Raw genomic sequence first — 22,235 nt, 5'->3', positions numbered from 1 at the left:
TTCTTCCTCTCCTTCCTCTCTTCTACTTCTCTCTCCTCCTCCTCTCTCCTCTTCCTCGTCCACTCTTCCTCCTCTTCTCTCCTCTTTCTCTTCCCATATTCTCCTCTTCCTCTCTCCTCTTCCTTGTCCTCTCTTCCTCCCCTTATCTCCTCTCCTCCTCCTCCTCCTCCCTCCTCTTCCCGGTCCTTTCTTCCTCTACAACCATCCGATAGTGTTTCCACACCCAGAAACACATCCCGGCTCCTCCTCTCTCCACTTCCTCTTCCTCCTCCTGTCATGTCCTCCTCCTCCTCCTCTCTTCTCCTCACGTCCCCTTCTCTCCTCCTCCTCCTCCCTGACCTCTGCTGTGGCCTCAGCCAGTCACACCCTCTGCTGCTGCTCAGAATATCCATATCTCCCCCGGAGGCTCCAGCATCCCCCCCCCCCCCACCCCCACCCTCACTCCTGAGTCTCCACACTGCTACAGAAGCACCCAGAATGCACCTGCTGCTCCCAAGGGAGACAGATACTCTGGCTCTCTATGAAATCGATTTGTTCTGGTTTCTGTTGTGTGCGTGTATGTGTGTATATACACACGGGTATATTTACACATGCTAAACGCTTGGTATATACGACTCTGCTCATTTGCTCTCTCTCTGACTGTCTCTCTGTCTCTTTCTCTCTCTTTCTCTCTCTCTTCATGCATCAAAGTAATTCATCACTTATTATAGCCTTTGAACAATCCTTCTATACACTTATGAACATCGGCTTAGTCTTGTCAGTGCGTTACCAAACACAACCACATTTAACTACACATAGAGAAGCCATAATGCTTTTTAGTAGCATCGAAGATCTCTTAAAAAACAGATTACACATGTAAACAGCACACACAGGTTGTATTTCACCACGGCCATCTCTCTCTCTCTCTCTCTCTCTCTGTCTCTCTCTCTCTCTGTCTCTGTCTCTGTCTCTGTCTCTGTCTCTGTCTCTGTCTCTCTCTCTCTCTCTCTCTCTCTGTCTCTCTCTCTGTCTCTCTGTCTCTCTGTCTCTCTCTCTCTCTCTCTCTCTCTCTCTCTCTCTCTCTCTCTCTCTCTCTCTCTCTCTCTCTCTCTCTGTCTCTCTCTGTCTCTCTCTCTCTCTCTCTCTGTCTCTCTCTCTCTCTCTCTCTCTCTCTCTCTCTGTCTCTGTCTCTGTCTCTGTCTCTGTCTCTCTCTCTCTCTCTCTGTCTCTGTCTCTCTCTCTCTCTCTCTCTCTCTCTCTCTCTCTCTCTCTCTCTGTCTCTCTACCATCCATCCTGTGTTAGAGTAGCAGAGCGGTCTGCCGAGGTCTCCCCCCCCCCCACTCCCCCCCCCCCACTCCACTTGGCGTACGCAAGGCCCCCCAACTCGTGTGTCTCCTCTTCCCACTGTACCCCCCTGTCTCCATCCTCCGCCTCACCCCCTCCCGCTCCGCCCTCAGACACACCGGGGGGACCCCCTGGTGACCCGGCACTGTGGGCGCAGCACTACCTGGGCACGCCATCTTAGCTCTCAGCCACCCCTTCGTGTGCGCATCCTCTCCAAGCACACGGTTCACAGGTCCCCCGCCGGATCCACACCACAGCCGTCGGGACTAAGGCGATGACCTTTCCCCCTCTCTTTTATTTTCTATTTGTTTTTTTTGGGGGTGTTTGAATCTAAAGTTGAGTTGCCCCTAACGACATGCCCTTCACAATGCAATGCACCTCCGCGGATTAGGCGTCCCCACCGGCGCGCCCGCTCCCCCTGCCTGTCTGAGGGATGACCGCCTCCATCCCCCCCCCCCCCCCCCCCCCCCCCCCCCCCCCCACCCTCCCATCGCCATATCGCTGCCTGCCCTGGCGCCCTCTGTGTGCGGCGCCGGGTCCCAGAACTCCCTTCACCCCTGGTTATAACCAACGCGGGCAAGTCAGTTCTCGGACCTCCGTACCAGAACGCCCCCCCCCTCCCAGAACCAAAAGACCCCAAAGAAAAGACGCTCCTCGAAACGTCCTGGTTCCATTGGAGGCATCCTATTGGCCAACACTGGTGTTCATGATCCCCTTCACCCAGCCCTCCACCTCCACCACCACCACCTCCACCACCAACGCTGCTATGGTTAACTCCCCCCTGCACCCTCCTGAAGAACAGCTGCTGTTACCCCGACAACGCCCCCCTCCCCTCCCCTCCCCGCCGCCCACAGCTCCTCCCCGCTAACCTCCCCCTTTCTGTTGCAGATTTTGAATCACTGCTGCCAAACAGTTTTGAGTCCGAGGGACATGTGTTCATAGCTCCCAGGTAGCCCTGTGTGACTGCTTGCTGTGTTACGCTCTCTCTCTCTCTTTCTCCTATCAACGGCCATCTCTCTCGCTCGCCCGCTGTGTGGTCCCGTCTCTTGCAAAAAAATGAGTTGTGTTTGCTGTGGTTTTTGTGTTAGTTGTTATTGTTATGTTGTTGTTGTTGTTGTTGTTGTTGTTGTTTGTGTCCACAAGCCCCACATCCTAGCTGTTTACTGTACTCCCTGCAGAATGCACCTTTTCGTTTTGTGGTGTTTATTGTGTTTTTGTGTGCGGCTGTTTTGTGTGTATTGCCTATTATTATTGTGGGCAAGATCTCACGTTCATTTCATTGGTGTTTATTTACTGCATTGATACATTTGACAAAACGGATCAAATTCAGAGACGTCTGGTTTAGTGTCTCCTTCCATTCATTTCAAATACTAATACGTTTAGGATCCATCCTAGTTTCTCCTGCTCCCCCTAACGGCACAAATCTGCATGCTGCCATGGTTGGATTCATGTGTTCACCCCTGCCTGCGCCATCGTACATTCCCTTCCTGAAAACCAATAAAGCTAATATTTAACTGAAGTGAAACCATAAAGATTTACAAAATCATCACTGCCCTCAATATTAGGTTACCAAACCCATTTGTGCTCTCAAGCTGCTGTCTTTGTGTTAAAGAGAAACCCATTGTGTGTGTGTGTCACAACTCATATTTATTTCAATGTGTCAGAATAAGCCTTGCATGTTCCATACATAAGTGAGTGTGTGGACTGCTCATTTGAATCCTCTGTGTAAGCCATGAATAGACAAAGGGAAGCAGTGGCCATGCCCAGTGACCGGTCGTAGGCCAACAGCGGACAGGCAATAATGCAGTCCTCCATTCCCCCCCCCCTAGGGAATACTGCAACGAGCTGGAGCTGGCCAGCAACAACACCGAGTTCCTGTTCAACTTCATCGCGCTCATGGAGAAGGTGACGCCAGACTCCAAACAATGTAAGCCCCACTCCCCCTGCACTTATGTTCTGTTTGGATGGCCTCTGCAGAGATCTAGGGGCCCCGGGGGCCCGATCATCCACCTTCATTATACAGACAGAATGTTTCCCCAACCTGCTCCCCACCCAGACACACACTTATAGAATATTCAGACCGCACAACTCCCTTCCTCTCCTCTCCGCCTCTAAGTGTGTAGATACCAAACGCGGTTGGTGTTCTTGCGTCTGGGATCCGATGTGTTTCCTGAGGAAACAGGATGTTAGGAGGACGTAGGAGGGCCCGGTATTCCTTCACTATTTGATTAGCAGTAGTATGAGTGCATAGAGGAAGCTCCAGCTGTTGAGTGCATATCATTAGCAATCAACATTAAACGTGATCGGAATGTAATTTGGGGAATAAATTATATATTTTTCAGGAAATTAGGAAGTTACTTTTTATACCAGTAAACAGTCGGACTGATCTCAGCGTGACAAAATCCCATAAAGAAAAAAAGTAATCCGATGCTTATCATAAGTGGGTGTGTGTCTCTATACAACATTAATGTCTGTATATTTCTGGGTTTCAGGTGACAATCTGCTGCTTCATAACCTGATCCTTGACACTGGCATCATTGGACAGCTGGTGGACAAAGTGTGGAAGAACAAAGACTTGAACACGTAAGGAGCATGCAGTAGCATGCGAGTTGTCCGCTCTCTCCGCATGTCCCTCTCTGTGCCCCCTCCCCCCCTGACCCTGACCCTGACCCTGACCCTGACCCTGACCCTGACTCTGTGGTGGTCTGCAGGTACGGCTTCTTGGCAGTGTTTGCGGCGACTGACGGAGGCATCACCAGAGTGTTTCCCAACAAGTAAGTTCAAGTTCAAGTTTATTATAGAGCCCGTTATAAAGCAACAACGGTTGACCAAAGTGCTGTACAATTCCACTATCTAGTTATAAAACAAACAAATAAAATAAAACCAACTAAAAGCACAAAAAAAAGGACACACTAGACAATAATAAAACGTACATGGCGTCAAACACAAGAGAATAGAAAGGAGTGTTTAGAAGGGATATGAAGTTGGGCACTCAAGGCGAGCCTGACATGAAGAGGGAGTTCGTTCCACAGTTTGGGGACAATGACGGCAAAAGCCAGATCAGCCCTGCTCTCAAGTCTTGACGGAGGGCACTTAAGTTTCCGTTGTTGCTTTGATAGTTTGACCCTGAGCGTGCAGTCAGTGGGTGGTCGTCCTAACCCTCTTCCTCCACCTCTTCCTCAGAGCGGCCGAGTCGTGGGAGGAAGACCCCGAACCCTTCAACGCCAGCTACTACCGCCGCAGCCTGGACAACAAGGGCTACATCTTCAGAGCGCCTTATCGAACAGGTGCGTTACAGCCCACCGGGGCTTGTCTCCTTCTTCTAGTCCTTCTTCTCCACCATCATCACGTCATCCCCGGCCGCATGCATCCCTCGCTCGTATAATAAGGTCGTTCCTTTGGAGGGCTACTATTAGGGAGCTCTCATAGATGTGGCCTGGAAAGCCCTTTTTTGACTGTAATCGTGATGAAGGTCTGCACAAATAAAAAACGGACCTCGATCCACATCTCCTTCATCGCCAACTCCTTCCCTCCTCATCCTCCTTCATCCTCTCCTCACTGTGTCGGGACCATTATGTCCTTATGTGTTATTATTATGACCGTGGTGGTGGTGGTTGTATCTGCTGAGCACCCTGGCGTGACCCCTCGCTGTGCGTTCCCACCCGGCAGTGAGAGACGACCTCCTCAACCCGGAGAACGACACCATAGGGGTGCTGGTGAGCACGGCGGTGGAGATCAGTGTGGGCGGGAAGACCATCAAACCTGCAGGTTGTTAGCCATCACACAACCCCGGCGGGTGGTCTCCTTTTAAGCCGACCCCCCTCACAGCCAGGCCCGGAAAAACTGCCTCTGTGATTGACTGCTCTTTTCTACTGCTTTCCCCCTCCCTCCCTCCCTCCCTCCCTCCCTCCCTCCCTCCCCATGTATTTTGTTGTCACATGGCGGCTTCTGTGTGCCTCTCTGTGCCTGGCGTGTCCAACATGGTCGCGACATAACAGTGGTCGGAGTGAAGCTGGACCTCGAGGCGTGGACAGACAAGTTTAAGATTCTGGCTAGCAACCACACGGACCGCCAGGGCTCCAACGCGGTGAGCTAAAGCCCGGCGACCCACCCTGCTGGGTGACTGCCTGTAACGTTTCCTTCTGTTTATGATGGTAACGTCTGCTCTCCCCGGTGCAGTGCGGACCCCACAGCGCCTGTGAAATGGACTGCGAGGCCAACAGCGAAGTGAGTCAGTTTGTCAACGTCTCTGCATCGTCCCCGCTTTCACCCCACGTTTTAAAACACTCCCGCTTCGATAGTTTTGCACTATTTAGGATTTATTTATTGTAAATATTGCTTATTTTAGTTCATTTTACCTAATTTGATCCTTTTATACTTAATGCACCGTGGGTCAGTGACAAACAAAATTTCGATTCTTCCATTTGTTTTGTACATTTATTGGAATTGACAATAAAGCAGACTTTGCGCTTTATTTGGCTCAGCTCTTTAAAGGGAAACAAAATAACCTTGGGTTGTGCTTCCACACACAGGACCTCCTCTGTTACCTCCTAGACGACGGTGGGTTCCTCATCATGTCCAATCAGAAGGAGGACTGGAACAAGGTGAGCTTGGATCTTGTTGTGTCTTGTGTTGGGTCTCGTCCGACCTCTCCCCACCTCTGAGGCTGAGCCAGGCTTTGTCATGTGCCCCCTTCTCCCTCCTCCTCCTCCTCAGGTGGGCATGTTCTTCAGCGAGGTGGAGCCCTACCTGATGTACGCGCTCTACAACAGCTCCTTCTACAACCGCAAGCAGTCCTACGACTACCAGTCGGTGTGCGAGCCCATCCCCACCAACAGCCACGGGGCAGCACCCAGGGGTGCCTTTGTGGTGAGGTCATCAGAACACGACAACACTGGACTGGGGGGGGGGGGGGGGGGGGGGTGATGTTGAACCCAATGATTCTCAGATGTCTTTTTTATCTTCAAGCAATGAGCGGCGAGAGGCCATGGGTAAATCACAGCCTCAGGCGGCTCAGTGCTTTGGATAAAACGGTTACCATAGACATCCCAGTAAGTGTGAACCGAAAAGACATCAGGAGGCAACATAAAATGCGATCATTAATTGAAAATGAATCATCAATCTTCTGCCGGGCAATTTAATTCCTCAGGATAGCAGGCTGGTTGCCAAGCAACCCAGGCTAGCATACAGGGTAATCAGGCTTTGAGATTGGCGGCACATTCATAAAAATCAGTGTGGCATAAAAAAAATGATTTCTTTTATGCGGTCAAAGGTGTGTGTTTATAGAGTGTTATACAATAGCGTATGAACCAATCAGATTCGGGGACTGGAACCTTCCGTCTATCATTTTATATTTAAGCAAGAATTGTTTTGATTATAAGAGATTGATCACATAAAGATAGTGAGTGATATTGAGCCATCAATGTTGCGTCCCTTGGGCTCAAAAGAGAGACAACCGGAAATCACATTACATGACACATGTATTCACCACTACACGATACTCCCACGGCCAGTAGTTTGACATGGCTTCCCTTGGCTTGCCCTCAGGAGAGTACAGTATGTACAGATATGCATGTCTTTATGCAGACATATGGCAAAATAAACAACAAGACTCCCTGTGATCTAAACCATGTGATGTACTGTTACTGTGTGCCTGCAGCCCACCATCGCAGACTTTCTGAACATGGCCTGGTGGACGTCTGCAGCGACGTGGTAAGTGGGCAGAAAGACTGCAAACTGCTCAGAGCTGTCGTGCGTTGTGATACAGGCCGTACGTGGCCCAACACCAGCCATGTGTGTGAACCTTGTCCTCCTCTCCAGGTCCTTGTTCCAGCAGGTCATCGCTGGCATGGCGTACCAGAGTTGGTTCATCACAGGTGAAGGGGCATCTCCTATTTACTCAAGTATTGGACTGGTACAGGTGTTGTTGGTGCAGGTGCACATAGTTACCCGTCCAGATCATGTTAGACTCTGGTATTTGCGTAATATTATTGTGATTGGAATATCAGTTGGAACTGTAAAATAAACGATGGAACATATCAAATATATTTTGAGACCTGACGGTATTTATATATTGTGTTGATGAACATACAACATGTAAATCAATTGAATAAGACCTACAAACCTGCCAAAAGTGAAGCCTAATGTCTTGGTCTAATGTGTGTATTCATTGTGTGTGTGTGTGTGTGTGTGTGTGTGTGTGTGTGTGTGTGTGTGTGTGTGTGTGTGTGTGTGTGTGTGTGTGTGTGTGTGTGTGTGTGTGCGGGTGCGTGCTGCAGACGAGGTGCTGGCAGAGGGAATGGATTCCAGAGAGAGGGGCTGTGTAATGATCCAGACACAGTACTACTTCACCAACCTGAACAGCACATTCAACATGCTGCAAGACTGTGGCAACTGTTCAAGGTCTGTACACACACACACCGTGCAAATTCACTGATCCAAACACACTGTAAACATAGCGCAAAAACAGCTACAGTTAGCACGCTAGATTGATAGCACTCTCACACGGTAATGAGTGAGATGGAATCTCATCAGAGTTAATTGAAGCGGTCACGTCGTCGGCTAAATGAGCCTTATAAGCCTAGCCGGCCAGCTAGCCCGGCATCCATTAGCCAATGAGTGTGTGAGACAGGGTGAGTGTGATGGGGGAGTGAGTGTGAAGGGGAAGGAGTTGGAGAGGGGAGCGAGTGTGATGGGAGGGAGCGTAAGGGGGGTAAGTGATGGGGGAGTGAGTGTCAGGAAGGTGAGGGGGAGGGAGTTTGAAGGGGAGCAGTGCGAGGGGTGATCGAGTGTCAGGGGAGAGAGTGGTGGGAGGGAGTATCACGGGGGAGAGAGTCAGCTGAGGGAGTTTGAGGGAGGCGAAAGTGTGAGGGGAGGGAGTTTGAGGGGGGAGAGTTGAGAGGGAGAGTCTGAGGCGGTAGGGAGAGTGAGGGGAGGGAGTATGAGGTGGGGAGGATCATTGAGGGGGATGTTGACAGACTGTCTTCCTGCAGGCTGATCCACGCCAAGAAGATCAACAACACCAACCTGCTGTTTGTGGTGGCGGAGAAGATGCCCTGCAACGGCTGTGAGATCGACAAGCTGTCCCAGGAGGAGGAGGAGTGTATCCTTTGGCTTGTCTGTTTTATACCTAGAACACTTCAACTACTGCTGCTACCAACACTCAATAGTCTGTCTTTTTCTTTTGTGTTGTACAGATTTATACTCTGAGGGTATTTCCTATTCATGGTATGAACGACGGTTTCATAGACAGCGGTCTTGGCCTTTGAGTATGACGATGTGTGACCCAAGCAATCGGTGGCTTCCCTTAACCGTTTTGTCACAGACAAGGACCTTAATCCGTGTGATGAGGTGGCTCGCTACAGGAAAGGCCCGTCCATGTGCTTCGACAACAACCAATCTGTAAGCCCTGTTCATAGTCACACACTGCAGAGACCCCAGGCTAACGTTCACGTAGCATCAACTCAAATACTAAAGTAGTAGTTGTAGTTAGTATGTCCTGTATGTAGGTCCAGTAGTCCGATCAAATAGCTTTCTGAACGTCCTATCTGAGTCCTGTCAGCCAGACTACTTTATAAACTACCTTAGACATCCCAAACTGAATAAATAGGGCAAATATGTGTACAAAAATGCTCTTCGCTCCGTCTCGTTGTCACTAGGATATTTGCTGAAAATATATACTTTGTATATAAAATATCTAGTGACTACATGCAGGAATATCACATTTGTTTGTCAGCTAGCATCACCATGTGATTGGACCAGCAGATGTGAAGATGCAGCGCATAACTTTTGAAGATAAACTTATTTTTATTGTATTTAGTTTGTTGCCATCTGGTCAACTGCTAGTATATTATGAGTCAAACAAATGTTTTTGCTTGCTAGCTTAGTACCGGTGAAGAGATTCTAGCCGTTATCTGAAAATAATGCACTGGTATAAACGGCAGTCTGTTGTGGTAAACACCAACATAGAGCGAGGACCGGGGATCAATATTTGACGTGTGCGTTTGGCCTTGCAGGAGAACACATCGGACTGTGGGCGGGGCCACTCGTTCGGCCCCTCCCTCATCACCCTCCTGGCCATTCAGCTGCTGCTACTCTCCCAGCTGGCCAGCCCCAGCGCTCTCCTTGCTCTTCTCTAACTCCACCACCCCCCCCCCCCCCCCCCTCTCAGAACCCCGCCCTTGCTCCCCCCCCCCTGAGCCTCTTTACCCCCTCTAGTCACAACGGCCCTCCCGCCCCCCGTGCAGGCGCCCTGGTGGGGGGTCTTGGTGTCCTGGTGCTCCACCCGGCTTTGCTTCCCGTCGTGTTGTAGCTTCACGTGATGAACTGCTGGACTTTGCTCTGCTTCTTCAGCCCGGTCCAGCCCCCCCCCCCCACCACCACCACCACCACCACCCATCCTCCCCTCACCTCACCTGGACCATCGTTGTCAGGGCGACGACAGAGGGAACAACACAAAGAAAAAAAGGAATCCAAAAAACGAAATCCACCCAGAAGCGACACCATTATCGAGCTGGACCCATGCCAAGAGGACCCCCCCCCGCCCCGCCCGCCCCCCTGCTCCCTGCAGACCCTCCCACCACTGGATGGAACCAGTGTTAAACTCTGTTCATCCGCTGTTAATCACACAGGTGGCGTGTGTATCCCTCTCTCTCTCTCTCTGTCTCTCTGCCTCTCTCGCCCTAGCCCCTGAGTTTCAACACTCAGTCATTTGCCTCCTATGAGGGGCCGTGGATTAGTCAGACAGCGAAGCCATCATAAAATAAAACTCTGGTCCGGAGGGGGGGTGGGGGGCTGGGATGAAACCAGGGCTCGTCTCACCTGCTCCAGTGCAAAACTATATTCCCAGCAGTTAAGTTCTCCTTTGGAAAAAACAGAGTTTGTTTTACTTAGAGACATGAATTAATGTATGCACTGTATCTACTTCTTGCCAAATTGAGATAGACGTTCATGTGTTCTTATGTTTTCTAGCCAAATTAGCGAGGGGGTGGAGGAGGAGACTTTGGATTTAGCGTTAGGGTAACCATGGGGATGCACGGGATGGGAATCCCGGATAACTTTTGAACACCAGGCGTTCCCGGCTCCACGGAGAGGCCGGCGTCCATTTAGATAGGGATCATTTGATGGTAACCTTTTTTTTATTCTTACTATCCGGCTCATACACTTGTGAAGAATAGCGAGTTTGTTAGGCGACTGCGACCAATAGAAGCGGCCTCTGTTCCCCGCGCAGTGGAACCCGCCCATCGTCCGTGCTGATGTTTGATGTGCTCCTTTAACGATCGATGAACAAACTCCGACCTCCGGTCGGCTGATGTCCAGTTCTATATAGTTCTATATATCTCTATATCTCTATCATGTGCTCTAGTGTGCAAGCTCACCTTCTGCCAATCCCGACGCGGACGCCCCCCCCCGCACTACCGTCAAACAATGTGCTTTACTTCTGTAACGCATCGCGCACCTCTAGTGGTGGTGGAGCCCCCAAGGTCCCACGGCCAGGCTGGACTTATTACCTTTGGCTGATGCAGTCCTATCCAGCCAAACCCCCCCCCCCCCCCATCTGGAGCATCTGCTGCTGCCGCCGCTGCTGGAAGTCCAGGGCTGGGGGGCTTTCGTCGAAAAAACGTCTCACACTCAAAGTGCCGAAAGAGGCGGCTCATTATGGTGATCACGTGGTTACGGTAGTCATGGGTGGTTGTCTGTTACATGTCATTGGATCAGCACTTCAGCTGAGAGGTTGCGGAGACGCCCGTATTCAGCAGCCTCTCAGTCTCCCTCTCTCTCTCTCTTGTTTCATAGTGCCTTGAAGCACTAGACGTTTCACGGAAAAGGCCCCGGTTGGCTCTGCTTACGCTAACCCCACCGCATGGTACCTCTATGAAGCAGCCTGCTCTCCCTGCTCCGGATGATGCTACCCGCTAACGGAGCCTAGCGTACCGCTATAGAGACAGCTTTATAACAGGGTTCGATGCAGTCGTCGGCTGTGTGTTCACCCCCCTCTCCACAGCTGTCCGACTGCCATTGAACTAGAGTTACTATAACCGTTCCTTTACGATGGCCATGTACAGTGCAATGAGTTTTCGATATATATATATATATATATATATATATATATATAGTGGTGGGAGAGCGTTATGTAGGGCCACTTGACTGCTATACTTGCGTTTACGCCTGACTTGTGCGTATGTGTTTGTGTGTGGACGTATTATGTCGGTTTGCGTTTTAACCCTCAAAGGGGCCGTGTTTTAAATGGGTCATATCGAGGCGATTGCGTGGCAGGCGTTGTGATACCGTAGCTGTTCTCTCATTTGATTCTTGCGACGAACAAAGTGTTATAAAATATTAAGAGTCGTTAAAAAAAAGGGAGGGGGAAAAATCAGTCTTTGAAGGTACGTTTTGCTTCAAAGCCATTCGGAGGGAGGCAGTGCAAGAGGTTTGCGAACGAATGTTGGTCATGTGGTGTGTGTTTTCTGTTCGGAAGGCAACGTAGTTACACAGCCTCTATAAATGCCTTAGTGTTATCTCATATGGGGCTCTTGTTTCACTTTTTGTTATTTCGTTTTTTGTTTTTTTCCTTCACACGCACAAGCTCTGCCTCGCGTCCGTCCGTCTCATTGGTCGGCTGGGCACGTGCAAACAGACTCTGTTGAAACAGTCCCGTCCCTGCTGGGTGTCGTGGTGTTCTGGAATGAAGTATCGTGAGCTCTACTTTTGTATTGAACCGTGTCTTGGAATGATAAATTCTTAAGTAACGCTTGTTTGACTGACTGCCGCCTGCAATTGGGGGAGGCTTTCCTGTCGCTGAAGTCTCCGGACCTTTGGGCCCACCCAAGCTTACTGTATTATGTTTTTAGGTGGGTAATGTCACACTACAATCTTAACCTTACTTACTGTACAGAGTATTAGAAGACTATGTATTAAGACAAACATGCCGGCATAGCAACTGCAGTTTTTGGCTTGCTACACAATTGATCTCATTTTTGACTAACGCTTAAAGGGGCAATGTGTAGTATTTGGTGTTTCACATGGCAGGATACAATTATAAAGGAATTGGACAACGATAATGACAAATAAACTGTTTATCCTGCTCCATGACCTGACACTCATGAAAATGAATATTGTGGGATAAACAGTGTTTCATATAATACACATGCTGGGAAGGTAAATTGATAAAATTGGGTGCATTTTTTAAACCTTGCAAACAGCTAAAAGGCGTAACACTTGACTCGTACACAGTGCTCCGTCAATCATAACACTTGAGAATCTTACACAGTGCTCCCTTAATCGAATTGGCATTTCAGAATTGCACCTGCGATTGGCTCCTTCAGTGTTTTTAGTGTGGGCCAAGTATTTAACCTAGCCTAGCGCAGTACCGTTGCATTCTAACCCGGCATTCTGTTTGTCTCCGCTCCTGTGCCATCGACTCTGTCCGCAGGTCCCCAACCTCCTGTCTGTAAATGACTGCTACGCTTTCCTGCAGAACCCTTCTTCTCATGTCCCAGCTCCCTACACACACTCTCTCACTGACGGGTGTCTGAGACCTATCTTCTCATATGCACCGACACACTGGCAGTGTGCGTACACACACACACACACACACACACACACACACACACACACACACACACACACACACACACACACACACACACACACACACACACACACACACACACACACACACACACACACACACACACACACACACACAAAGCAAAGCCAACATACAGTGGGCCGTGTCCATGCTGGGGGTGGTTGAAGCCCCCAGCATCAGTTTCCCTGGTCCTCCACCAAAGTGTGTGCGACAGGCACAGGGAGGGGGTCTTCACAGAGTCGCGTGGGACTGTATTCAGACAGCTGAGGCGGTCAGAAACACAGTGATGTCTATGTGTGTGTGTGTATCCAAAATGGGGAGACAACCAAGTGTTCCGTAGAGGAGCACGGGTTTGCTTTCCATTGGGGGTTTTCAGACATTTACTTTAGCCAAAAATGACAAAAAATATATATATAAATAAAAGAATAACATCAAAATGGAATACCTTTGAGACGAGAGGGAGGGGTTTGCCCCAGGCCCCGCCCCCCGGCCCGACCCCCCTCCCACAAGGTGTGGGGGGGGGGGGTCCCCATGTAGCCTCACACAGCCCCTCTCTGTCCTCGCTGTGTATGTGTAGGCGCGTCTCGCTGGGAAAGACACGTATGTGTGTGTGTGTGTGTGTGTTATTCTGTAGTCTGTAGTCTGGTGCTATGTGACCATGTTTGACAAATGTGTGAAAAAAAAACAGTTACAACTGAAAAAACAACGACTCAAAACAGTTGATTTAATAAGTGGAAAAAAATAGGAATACAGCACCGCTGGTAAGTTCGAGATCTGGAGTAAAGTATTTTTTATTTTGGTTAATTTCTTATTTGCGTGAGTATGAGCGTCTGTGTGTGTTTGTGTTTGTGTTTGTGTGTGTGTGTGTGTGTGTGTGTGTGTGTGTGTGTGTGTGTGTGTGTGTGTGTGTGTGTGTGTGTGTTTGAGAGAGTGCAGAAAATTGAGCTCCTTTTGGTTTGGACATTGGTCCGTGTCGCTCCATTCTTTTGTACAGATGAAGCTTAAAAAAAGAGGGCAAAATTTGTAAAAATATTGTGTCTGTGACTCCTTGTAAAATATTTTCAAATTGTTTATTACAGAGAATCAGTTATTAAATAATGTTCATATTTTTCACTTCATTTGGCTGTGTGGTCTTTTCTATTGTGTAAAAGTACAAGTATGGTCCACAAAGTAAGTGTGGTACAATCTGGTTGTCATTTGTGAAATTCATTGCAATTTTGACCGTTTATTTGTATCTAAATCACTGGGATGCATCATTAGAGAATCCTTAACAATTATCATGAAATAAGAGAATCGTCCAACCCAAGCAATCTATTGAATTGAAATACTGCCTTCAGGAAATCACAATTTACTCAAGTCGAAGGAAATACAGAACTTGCACAAATGTTTAACCAGGAGTTCAAGACGACAGAAGACCAGAGCATGGATTTTATGGCCTCTCGATTATGGCCTACAGTTAACGTTTGTTAAAATCCTTCACTTAAAGCAAACATTGAGCACTCCACAGATTTCGATATTACACACTATTTTGCTGTGAAAACAATGAGTAAAGTGCACTTCTAGTAATGAAGACCTATTCTGGTGTTTAAGTGCTGGCATGGTGTGAAGTCAACACTGGACCCACCTTCACAGGGTATGGAGGAACTCTACCACTGCCTTGTGCCAAGTGTCTGGGTCATCCAGATAGCACGGATGCCCCGCCCCTTTCATCACCACCACTTTGTGATTGGCCAGTTGGCTGAGGTTGCCGAGAGACAGTTCTCCAAGTTGTTCGTCTTTGTCGCCGTAAACGATCAAAGTTGGAATCTGTTGGTTCAGGGGAGGGAGGGGAAAGCCTCAGATTCACCCCCAAAAGAGAACCAAAACAAAGCAGGACGTGTATGTACACCCCCTACCTGTACAGCGCGGTACTGCTCTGCACTGAACTTGTCGGTGCATATGGGAGCCACGGGGATGTAGGCTCGGATGGCGGGCTGGTGTCCCATGACGAAGGGCAGGGAGTACATTCCGCTGAGGGAGGGGCTTATCACCACCACCGAGTGCAGCCCCAGCTTCTCACACACCTGCTTCAGGAACCCGCCAGGGGCCAACTCCCCCACGGCTGCAGGGCCCGTGGCTGACTTGGACTGACCGAAGCCTGGACCAGTGAAGGGACAAGAGGTAAAGGGCTGGTCAGGTGTATAACGTGGGCCTGGGAAGCATGTTGAGAATCAACCTCATTAAAGGGCTACTATTTTACCACCAGGGGCCAGTTTGATTATCTGTTATAGCCGTTGGAAGATCTGCCCTCACCTGTGACTAAAGCGACATCACAAGTGGGAGTGTCCACTGAGATGTATACTGGATAGAACAGCTTACAAGCCTACCCAACGGGTATTCTGGTACCCCTTTAACGACCAGGGTTACTACACAAATTAAATAAAAAGTGACTGAAGTGACCGAGATAATAATAATAATAATAATAATAATAATAAATTTTATTTATAACGCACTTTACATCTACTTAATGACCTCAAAGGGCTGAGATGGGACTGTGAAAGACCCGATCACAGTCCCTGCTCATTTCAGGCCAACCCCTACTGCTGTTCTGGATGTGGCAGCCAGGGCATTACCCAGAGGAATTACCCGGTAGGTCGATAGCTACAGCTCGGCAGCCTGCTTTGGCGAGCGTCTCCAGAGTACCGATGTTGAGCCAGTTCTCTGACGTGAAGCGAATGCCATGCAGGAGAAGGACGCACAGCCTGGCCTCCCCGCTGGCGGGCTCGCTCTGTCTATAAAACAAGGGGCTCGTGCAGTACTCCACATGCACACTTCCCTCGGTCATTTTAACAGCAGACATCCTGCACGGAACGACAATGGACATGTTGGATAGGATCCTATCTCGGCATAGCTTACTATAACTTACTATTGATTGTAATCTGCTCACTACAATAATTGAAACACAATCGTACGTTAAAGTAACATTATGTGAATACATTTCCTTACAATGGGTTAACTTAAAGACATAAAGACGTCATTATTGACGTTAAAACATGGACATTTGGACAATGCCATTACCATCTGATATATGCAAACAAACGGGTGTGACTCAAGTGTCACCATTTGCAGTTGTGTTGGTAGACTAGTTGTGATGAAATAATGTCTGTTCAAAGTCCACATTAAACGTAAATTGATATTCTGCAACAGTGGATTTACAGATTTGCGCAATCCTAAGTAAATGTGCAATTAAAGATGTCCCTTACCTCAAATGTTTTCAGCAACCTCAAATGAACCACGAGTGTTGACACTGCTGAGTATTCTGGACTGCTTTGGCTTTCGCTGCTTGGTTGACTATTTTTTGTCCCGGAAAACCATATAAAAGTTTTCTCTTCCGGTGCTTATACTGACCTCTGGCGGCGCTCCCTGGAACTGCTCTCGAAATGCCCGTGGATTATAACGGTGCTTATTTCTGCCAGGAATAACTTTGGCCGTCCAAATAAAATGTGAACACTCTCCTGACATTGCGTCCCGCAATTTCCCGGTTCTCTAGTCATAATTAATGATTGATTATGTTATTGATTGGTTGTGTTTGTGGGGGTAAGGGCCTCTGTTTGATCAGGCTTTCAATGTTTGCGTATGGGAGGTTGCATCGAAGTCAATATTTTATGTCTTCCATAGCTGCGCTCCTCGTGTCTTTCAGAAACTTGAGGTGTTTTATGATTTTCGGATGCTTCGGTTATGAACGGGAATGTTGACTTAATCATAACGGACCAATAGGTATAGGTACGAATTTAAATCTAAAAGTAACACTACTGTTCGACCTGCCGTTCCTCGATAGTATCAACGCGTAACACACACGACAAAGGCCACCATGATACTGTTGTTATTCCCTCTGCTCCTGACCGTCTGCTGCGGAATGTCTACAGGTAAGAAAGGCTTATTCAACGTGAAGATGTTATAAAACGTCATAAGAATCCAACATTTTAATAATCATGACATAACGCTTGGAATATGCTGAAGCAGCCGCCCACGTATCGATTTAATAACTCAAGTTATACAGTAGGCCTATACTTTAAACTCGATTGATGGTCAACGTCCCAGTGATTGTCTTTTATTAAAAGTCCTACATATTGAAAAGTAGAATTATAGAAAACTCAATTGTGCGACGTCAATATGGCCTATTAACAGACTAACTGTAATAATAGTAATATCAGGTTAATTATCTGTAACCCAATTCAAATAGAAACATTAAGAGAAGAGTCACAATTGTATAATTGATTGTAGGCCTATGTCGTCTAACATAATAGGCCTATAGCCCACGTTTCACAGACGCCTTATAACAATAGTAATATCAGGGCTATTATTATGTGGCCAGAAAAGACAGTGTGTCATTGCAATGTGTCACAAAGTTTTCTTCCATTAGTTAGTCATCTCTTGGTCTAAAGGTTATGTGTGCAGGACTTCTGCCAACACGTGGTTTTCTATGTGCCAGCGTCCACGGGCTTACACACAAATGCTATACAATAGCATTGATAAGCATTGATTGATTATAGAAACATGATTCATGTTTTCCTATAGTGTATCGCAGTCCACTGAATGACTTCCAGCGCTCGGAGGGCAGGGAGCTGGTGCCCACGCCATGGAACTCAGCGCTGGCGCTCATAACAGAAGGTCTCCCCCTGGAGGACTGTGCTACGCGATGCTCCCTATCGCTCGACTGCAGGTGACACGCGCACACAAACCACGCACGCACTCTCACAAACACAAACACATATGATTTTCACATGCTCTGGTGTTTATTAAAATGCATAATAACAACGTACAATATTCATGTATGTAAAAATGGATAACCGAAAAACACCTTTCCCTCCAGAGCCTTCAATTATGAGACGCGACCTTCCATTACCTGCAAACACTTGCAATGGGTGGGCGATGGCAGCAATGCGGAGGTGAAGAGAAATGTAAACTGCGACCTTTATGAGAAAAAGGGTAAGATTGTGTCACGATGGTTACATAAGGTGTCATGCCTTTCAGTGGCGGTTCTAGACTATAGTCTAGGGGGTCAAGGCTGGTGCTTTAAAGAACCATGCGAAGTGTCTGCCAATGTTTATCCATCTGTATCAACAGGTTAGAACGAAGTTTAAAATACCACCGCAGCTATAGGGTACACCCTCAAGCAAAGAACATTGCAACTATTGACCTGACTTTGTCAAAGAAAGTACAAATGTTTGGAAAGACCTACCACCAAACTTGATTAGGGACCTGAATTTGTCCTATTCATATTTCTTCCAGCTAGTTATTTTTAATTGCCATATTGATTAAACTACAGCAAAATATTGTTAGATGTTTCTTGATTGCAAAGAGCGTTGATGTGGACTCAACATTTAGGGTTAGGACCGCCTGTGATGCCTCAGAACCGCCTGTGAGGATGCCTGTAGACGTCAATGTCGTTAAGGTTCATGTGGTTGTAGTGTGTTTAATATCAGATGTTGTCTGTGTTGTTTGTCTCTTTTTACTGTTTTATTTCAGTCTATGTGAGGAAGTGCATTGTGGGAAAAGGTGAAGACTACAGGGGGAAGGTGTTCACAACAAGAAGTGGACACACTTGTCAACAGTGGTGGTCAAAGTTCCCCCATGATCACAGGTCCGATTTCTTTCTCTTGTCCATTCAGGATTTCTTTCCTTCATTCTTTCCTTTTTTCTTTATTTATGTCTCTTGTCTTTCATTCCTTCATTTATTCTTTCTACCTTTATTTCTTACTTTCTCTCTTACTTTCTGTCTTTCATTCATTTATTCTGTCTTTCTTTCTCTCTCTCATTCTGTCTTTCTTGCGCCCTTTCGATCTATCCTTCCTTCCTTCCCTCCTTCTTTTCTCTCCCCCCGATGCCCGGCACTACAGTGTGGTCCCTCATGGCTTCTCCCCCGGTCCTGCAGGTGGACTCCTACCGGGGACAACGGCCTGGAGCTCAACTACTGCAGGAACCCGGACGGGGACCGCATCGGCCCCTGGTGCTACACCACAGACCCGGAGCGCCGCTACGAGAGCTGCCATATCCCCCACTGCAAAGACGGTACAAGCCGTCCCTTAAGGCTTAGTTATGGTTCCAGATCGGCGCAACGCAAGAGGGTCTACGGATCCATTACGTCCTTGCGGACCCTCCTTACGTCCCCCGCAAGGGCCTGACGTGCGCCTCCCAATTGTAGCAGTAAGGGCTGTGATTGGTCCACTCACTAAAACCCGACGCAGAACCGAAACAGGTCCACGACTGCGTCGAAGCGTCCGCGTAGTCATTGCGTTGCGTCGACGTGGAACCATAACTGAGCCTTCAGTCTGTATCATGTATAACGTGAGGCTGTCTCCCCACTGTAAAGACGGCCTGTGTTGTGGTTGCGGGTGGGTTTGTTCGCAGAAATGTGTATCAGGAGTGTGATGTGGTGGGTGTGTCCACAGAGGTGTGTATCAACAGTGTGTGTAGTGGTGGGTGTGTCCACAGAGGTGTGTATCAACAGTGTGTGTTGTGGTGGGTGTGTCCACAGAGGTGTGTATCACGTGTAACGGCGAGGACTACAGAGGTCAGGTGGACCACACTGTGAGCGGCAGAGAGTGCCAGAGATGGGACCAGCAGTACCCCCAGCAGCACATCTACCAGCCAGAGAAGTAGGTCCCCCACCCCACCTCCTCGAACACATCCCCACCTCCTCGAACACATCCCCACCTCCTCGAACACATCCCCACCTCCTCGAACACATCCCCACCTCCTCTAACACATCCCCACCTCCTCGAACACATCCCCACCTCCTCTAACACATCCCCACCTCCTCTAACACATCCCCACCTCCTCGAACACATCCCCACCTCCTCGAACACATCCCCAAACACATCCCCACCTCCTCTAACACATCCCCACCTCCTCTAACACATCCCCACCGGGTGCCCACGGAAACGGAAACCAGCATTAGACCCGTGTCAGATTTAAACAGATTTTTAATGTCTAACAATGTTTAAAGGTCCCATATCACACCACCAGGTGATGTGTCAGAAGAGGCCGATTTTCAAAACGGCTCGAAATGGCTAATCACACTCATACCTGGTGGTATAATGTGGGCCCTTTAATGTATGTTTTTATTGTAAAACATGCTCTATAATCAGTGTACAGGTCCATTTTCAAACCTTGTGCTCAGAGTCGTTCTTCTTGACCATAAAGCCCCTGTACGAGGGGAGATCTGTATGATCAGCTGGGGTTCAGTGGGCAGCCATCCACACGTGGCTTTGTTGGTTCAGGTACCCGGACAAGAGCCTGGATGACAACTACTGCCGGAACCCGGACGCCTCGCCCGTCCCCTGGTGCTACACCACGGACCAGCAGGTGGAGAGAGAGAGCTGTGAGATCAGCAAGTGCAGTAAGAAGCCCGCCCACCCACACACACACACGCACACACACGCGCACACACACGCGCACACAAACATGCAAACACACGTACACACGCACGCACGCGCACACGTACACTTACACACACACACACACAGACACACAAGCACGCACGCACGCCCACGCACACACACACACGCGCACACACACAGACACACACACATTCACCTGTATGTAAGTATATATATATTTATATATTGACTATATAGTAGATTGACTGAACAACAGGTTTGGCTTCAGAAACACAAATCAGACACCACTCATAGATTTTAAACCCAAACCCTTTCTCCTCTCGTTATGGTTTGGCCCCGCCAGCCGTGGCCCCTAAGAAGCGTCATCGCTCCAGCTACACCACCAACTGCTTCCGCAGCCGGGGCGAGGACTACCGCGGCCGCATCAACGAGACCACCTCTGGGATCCCCTGCCAGCGCTGGGACGCACAGTACCCCCACGAACACCCCTTCTACCCCAACACATACGAATGCAAGTGAGTGGATCTGTACATTTGTGTGTCTGTGTGTGTGTGTAAGTGAGTGTGTGTGTGTGTGTTTGTGTATGCGTGTATGCCTGCCGGCAGGTGGTTGGGTAGGTGAGTGTGTTCGCGTTTATGTGCATTTGTATGTTTGGATGTGTGTGTGTGTGATTATGTGTGTGAGTGTTAATCTTTTACTCAACAACGCCTCTTAGGTTTTAAACACTTCACATGGCAAACAATTACCCCCCCCATCATTGACTCAGAAATCATTGAAGAACTCATTGTTCAGCCTTGATTGGCTCAACTTGATTCATGATTACGATACCCACTCACACACTATCGAAGAACCAATGAAGAGCGTGTTTATAGCTTGTGTGGCTCATGCAGAGAAACGTTGTGTCGTCCAGGGGCCTGGAGGAGAACTACTGTAGGAACCCAGATGGATCGGAGGCTCCCTGGTGCTTCACATCTGTGCCTGAGATGAGGACCGCGCTTTGCTTACAGATCAAACGCTGCGCAGACGACATCGAAGCTGAAGGTGCAGTGCCCCCTGCTGGTCCACAATGTGCATTACACAAACTATATAGTGGCACGGTTGACTTTATTTTTTCGATTGTTCAAGTTGTGAAATCTGAAACTGTTACTTAAATGTCTGTAAATGATTTGAAGTTCTATGAAGTTTAAGTAATGTAAATGATTTTATGGATGTTTGAAAGAGGAGCATCCCAGTGATTCAGCATGCTTTTATTCAGAAATGGCTGCAAATAATCAAAAGGTATGTGTTCAATTTATCCATGTTCAGATTGCTACCACGAAAACGGGAAGAACTACAAAGGCATGGTGCGCAAGACACGCAAGGGAATAACTTGTCAGAACTGGAACGTCAACACACCCCATCAAACAAAGTAAACATTAACTATAATCCATCAACACATTCTGAATTAAATATAACCACATAATGCTGTGCTATTAGAAATGGACCCGAGGATTGACCTCATTGGTGGACGGGAACCATGTGGAAATATTTAGTTACATTAAATGTGGAGGTTGTCAATGTTACTTTAACGACGAGCCATTGAAGAAATATGAACTTTAATAACATTCAACCAAAAAACGACCGTTGGGGAAGTCCTTCATTCCCCTCGTCAAATAGCTTTCTAGTTGTGAATCACAGTAGTGCTGGTTCATATAATTCATATATGATTCCACATAAAGTACATACACGACTATAAAAACTACTTATGGCTCGCTCGTTACACGCCAGGTGTAGCCTGGGGGATAGGGTTTATCGCCATAAACTAGAGACGTGATCACATTTAGGACGTGCCCCAACTCTGGCCACTTTTGAAACAAGACTGAAGACGTTTATGTTTGCTTTAGCTTTCTGCTAAATCTTAAATACATTGCCCTTTCTACAATGCATTTTTTAACTTGGC

General features: G+C 48.1%; 3 protein-coding genes across 5 annotated transcripts in view; 2 read left to right on the top strand and 1 right to left on the bottom strand.

The window, feature by feature from the left end:
* The window catches only part of cacna2d2a (calcium channel, voltage-dependent, alpha 2/delta subunit 2a), a 51,439-nt gene extending 37,407 nt beyond the window's left edge, over positions 1-14,032 (top strand). Inside the window, exons 6-22 of the mRNA XM_060069938.1 lie at positions 1,438-1,548; positions 2,038-2,273; positions 3,154-3,251; positions 3,817-3,907; positions 4,036-4,098; positions 4,508-4,611; positions 4,994-5,092; positions 5,323-5,411; positions 5,504-5,551; positions 5,857-5,928; positions 6,041-6,193; positions 6,984-7,036; positions 7,145-7,200; positions 7,603-7,726; positions 8,317-8,426; positions 8,649-8,725; positions 9,340-14,032. Coding sequence (XP_059925921.1) covers positions 1,438-1,548; positions 2,038-2,273; positions 3,154-3,251; positions 3,817-3,907; positions 4,036-4,098; positions 4,508-4,611; positions 4,994-5,092; positions 5,323-5,411; positions 5,504-5,551; positions 5,857-5,928; positions 6,041-6,193; positions 6,984-7,036; positions 7,145-7,200; positions 7,603-7,726; positions 8,317-8,426; positions 8,649-8,725; positions 9,340-9,462 — 1,707 coding nt within the window. The 3' untranslated portion in view covers positions 9,463-14,032. The remainder of the gene's footprint in view (positions 1-1,437; positions 1,549-2,037; positions 2,274-3,153; positions 3,252-3,816; positions 3,908-4,035; positions 4,099-4,507; positions 4,612-4,993; positions 5,093-5,322; positions 5,412-5,503; positions 5,552-5,856; positions 5,929-6,040; positions 6,194-6,983; positions 7,037-7,144; positions 7,201-7,602; positions 7,727-8,316; positions 8,427-8,648; positions 8,726-9,339) is intronic.
* The window catches only part of mst1 (macrophage stimulating 1), a 58,127-nt gene that overhangs the window by 28,898 nt on the left and 6,994 nt on the right, over positions 1-22,235 (top strand). Inside the window, exons 2-11 of one of the 2 annotated variants that reach the window (XM_060069721.1) lie at positions 16,654-16,819; positions 17,472-17,616; positions 17,767-17,882; positions 18,423-18,537; positions 18,829-18,965; positions 19,432-19,552; positions 20,177-20,295; positions 20,640-20,811; positions 21,207-21,337; positions 21,602-21,704. In XM_060069721.1, coding sequence (XP_059925704.1) covers positions 16,765-16,819; positions 17,472-17,616; positions 17,767-17,882; positions 18,423-18,537; positions 18,829-18,965; positions 19,432-19,552; positions 20,177-20,295; positions 20,640-20,811; positions 21,207-21,337; positions 21,602-21,704 — 1,214 coding nt within the window. In that variant the 5' untranslated portion in view covers positions 16,654-16,764. Of the gene's footprint in view, positions 1-16,542; positions 16,820-17,471; positions 17,617-17,766; positions 17,883-18,422; positions 18,538-18,828; positions 18,966-19,431; positions 19,553-20,176; positions 20,296-20,639; positions 20,812-21,206; positions 21,338-21,601; positions 21,705-22,235 lie in introns of those variants that run through there. The other variant, XM_060069720.1, reaches the window with a different exon arrangement.
* abhd14b (abhydrolase domain containing 14B) lies at positions 13,688-16,370 on the bottom strand. 2 transcript variants are annotated; one of them, XM_060069724.1, is made up of 5 exons: positions 16,157-16,370; positions 15,540-15,754; positions 14,810-15,051; positions 14,539-14,720; positions 13,688-13,914 (listed from the first exon to the last, which is right to left on the bottom strand). In XM_060069724.1, the coding sequence occupies exons 2-4, from the start codon at positions 15,751-15,753 to the stop codon at positions 14,541-14,543; spliced, it is 636 nt and encodes a 211-aa protein (XP_059925707.1). In that variant the 5' UTR covers position 15,754; positions 16,157-16,370; the 3' UTR covers positions 13,688-13,914; positions 14,539-14,540. The 2 variants fall into 2 exon arrangements, with proteins under 2 accessions (XP_059925707.1, XP_059925706.1); XM_060069723.1 differs by lacking the exon at positions 13,688-13,914 and having other exon boundaries at positions 13,971-14,720.

The sequence above is a fragment of the Gadus macrocephalus genome, chromosome 13, assembly GCF_031168955.1.
Source record: "Gadus macrocephalus chromosome 13, ASM3116895v1".
Lineage (NCBI taxonomy): Eukaryota > Metazoa > Chordata > Actinopteri > Gadiformes > Gadidae > Gadus > Gadus macrocephalus.
Note: the sequence above shows the minus strand (reverse complement) of the source record. Positions and strands in the feature narration are given on the sequence as shown.

Coding starts and splice junctions, on each gene's coding strand:
- abhd14b (XM_060069724.1), bottom strand. CDS start 15,753: ATGTCTGCTGTTAAAATGACCGAGGGAAGTGTGCATGTGGAGTACTGC. Junction 15,052..15,539: donor TGTAGCTATCGACCTACCGG/GTAATTCCTCTG, acceptor TCACTGGTCCAG/GCTTCGGTCAGTCCAAGTCA. Junction 14,721..14,809: donor AGCAGTACCGCGCTGTACAG/GTAGGGGGTGTA, acceptor CTGAACCAACAG/ATTCCAACTTTGATCGTTTA.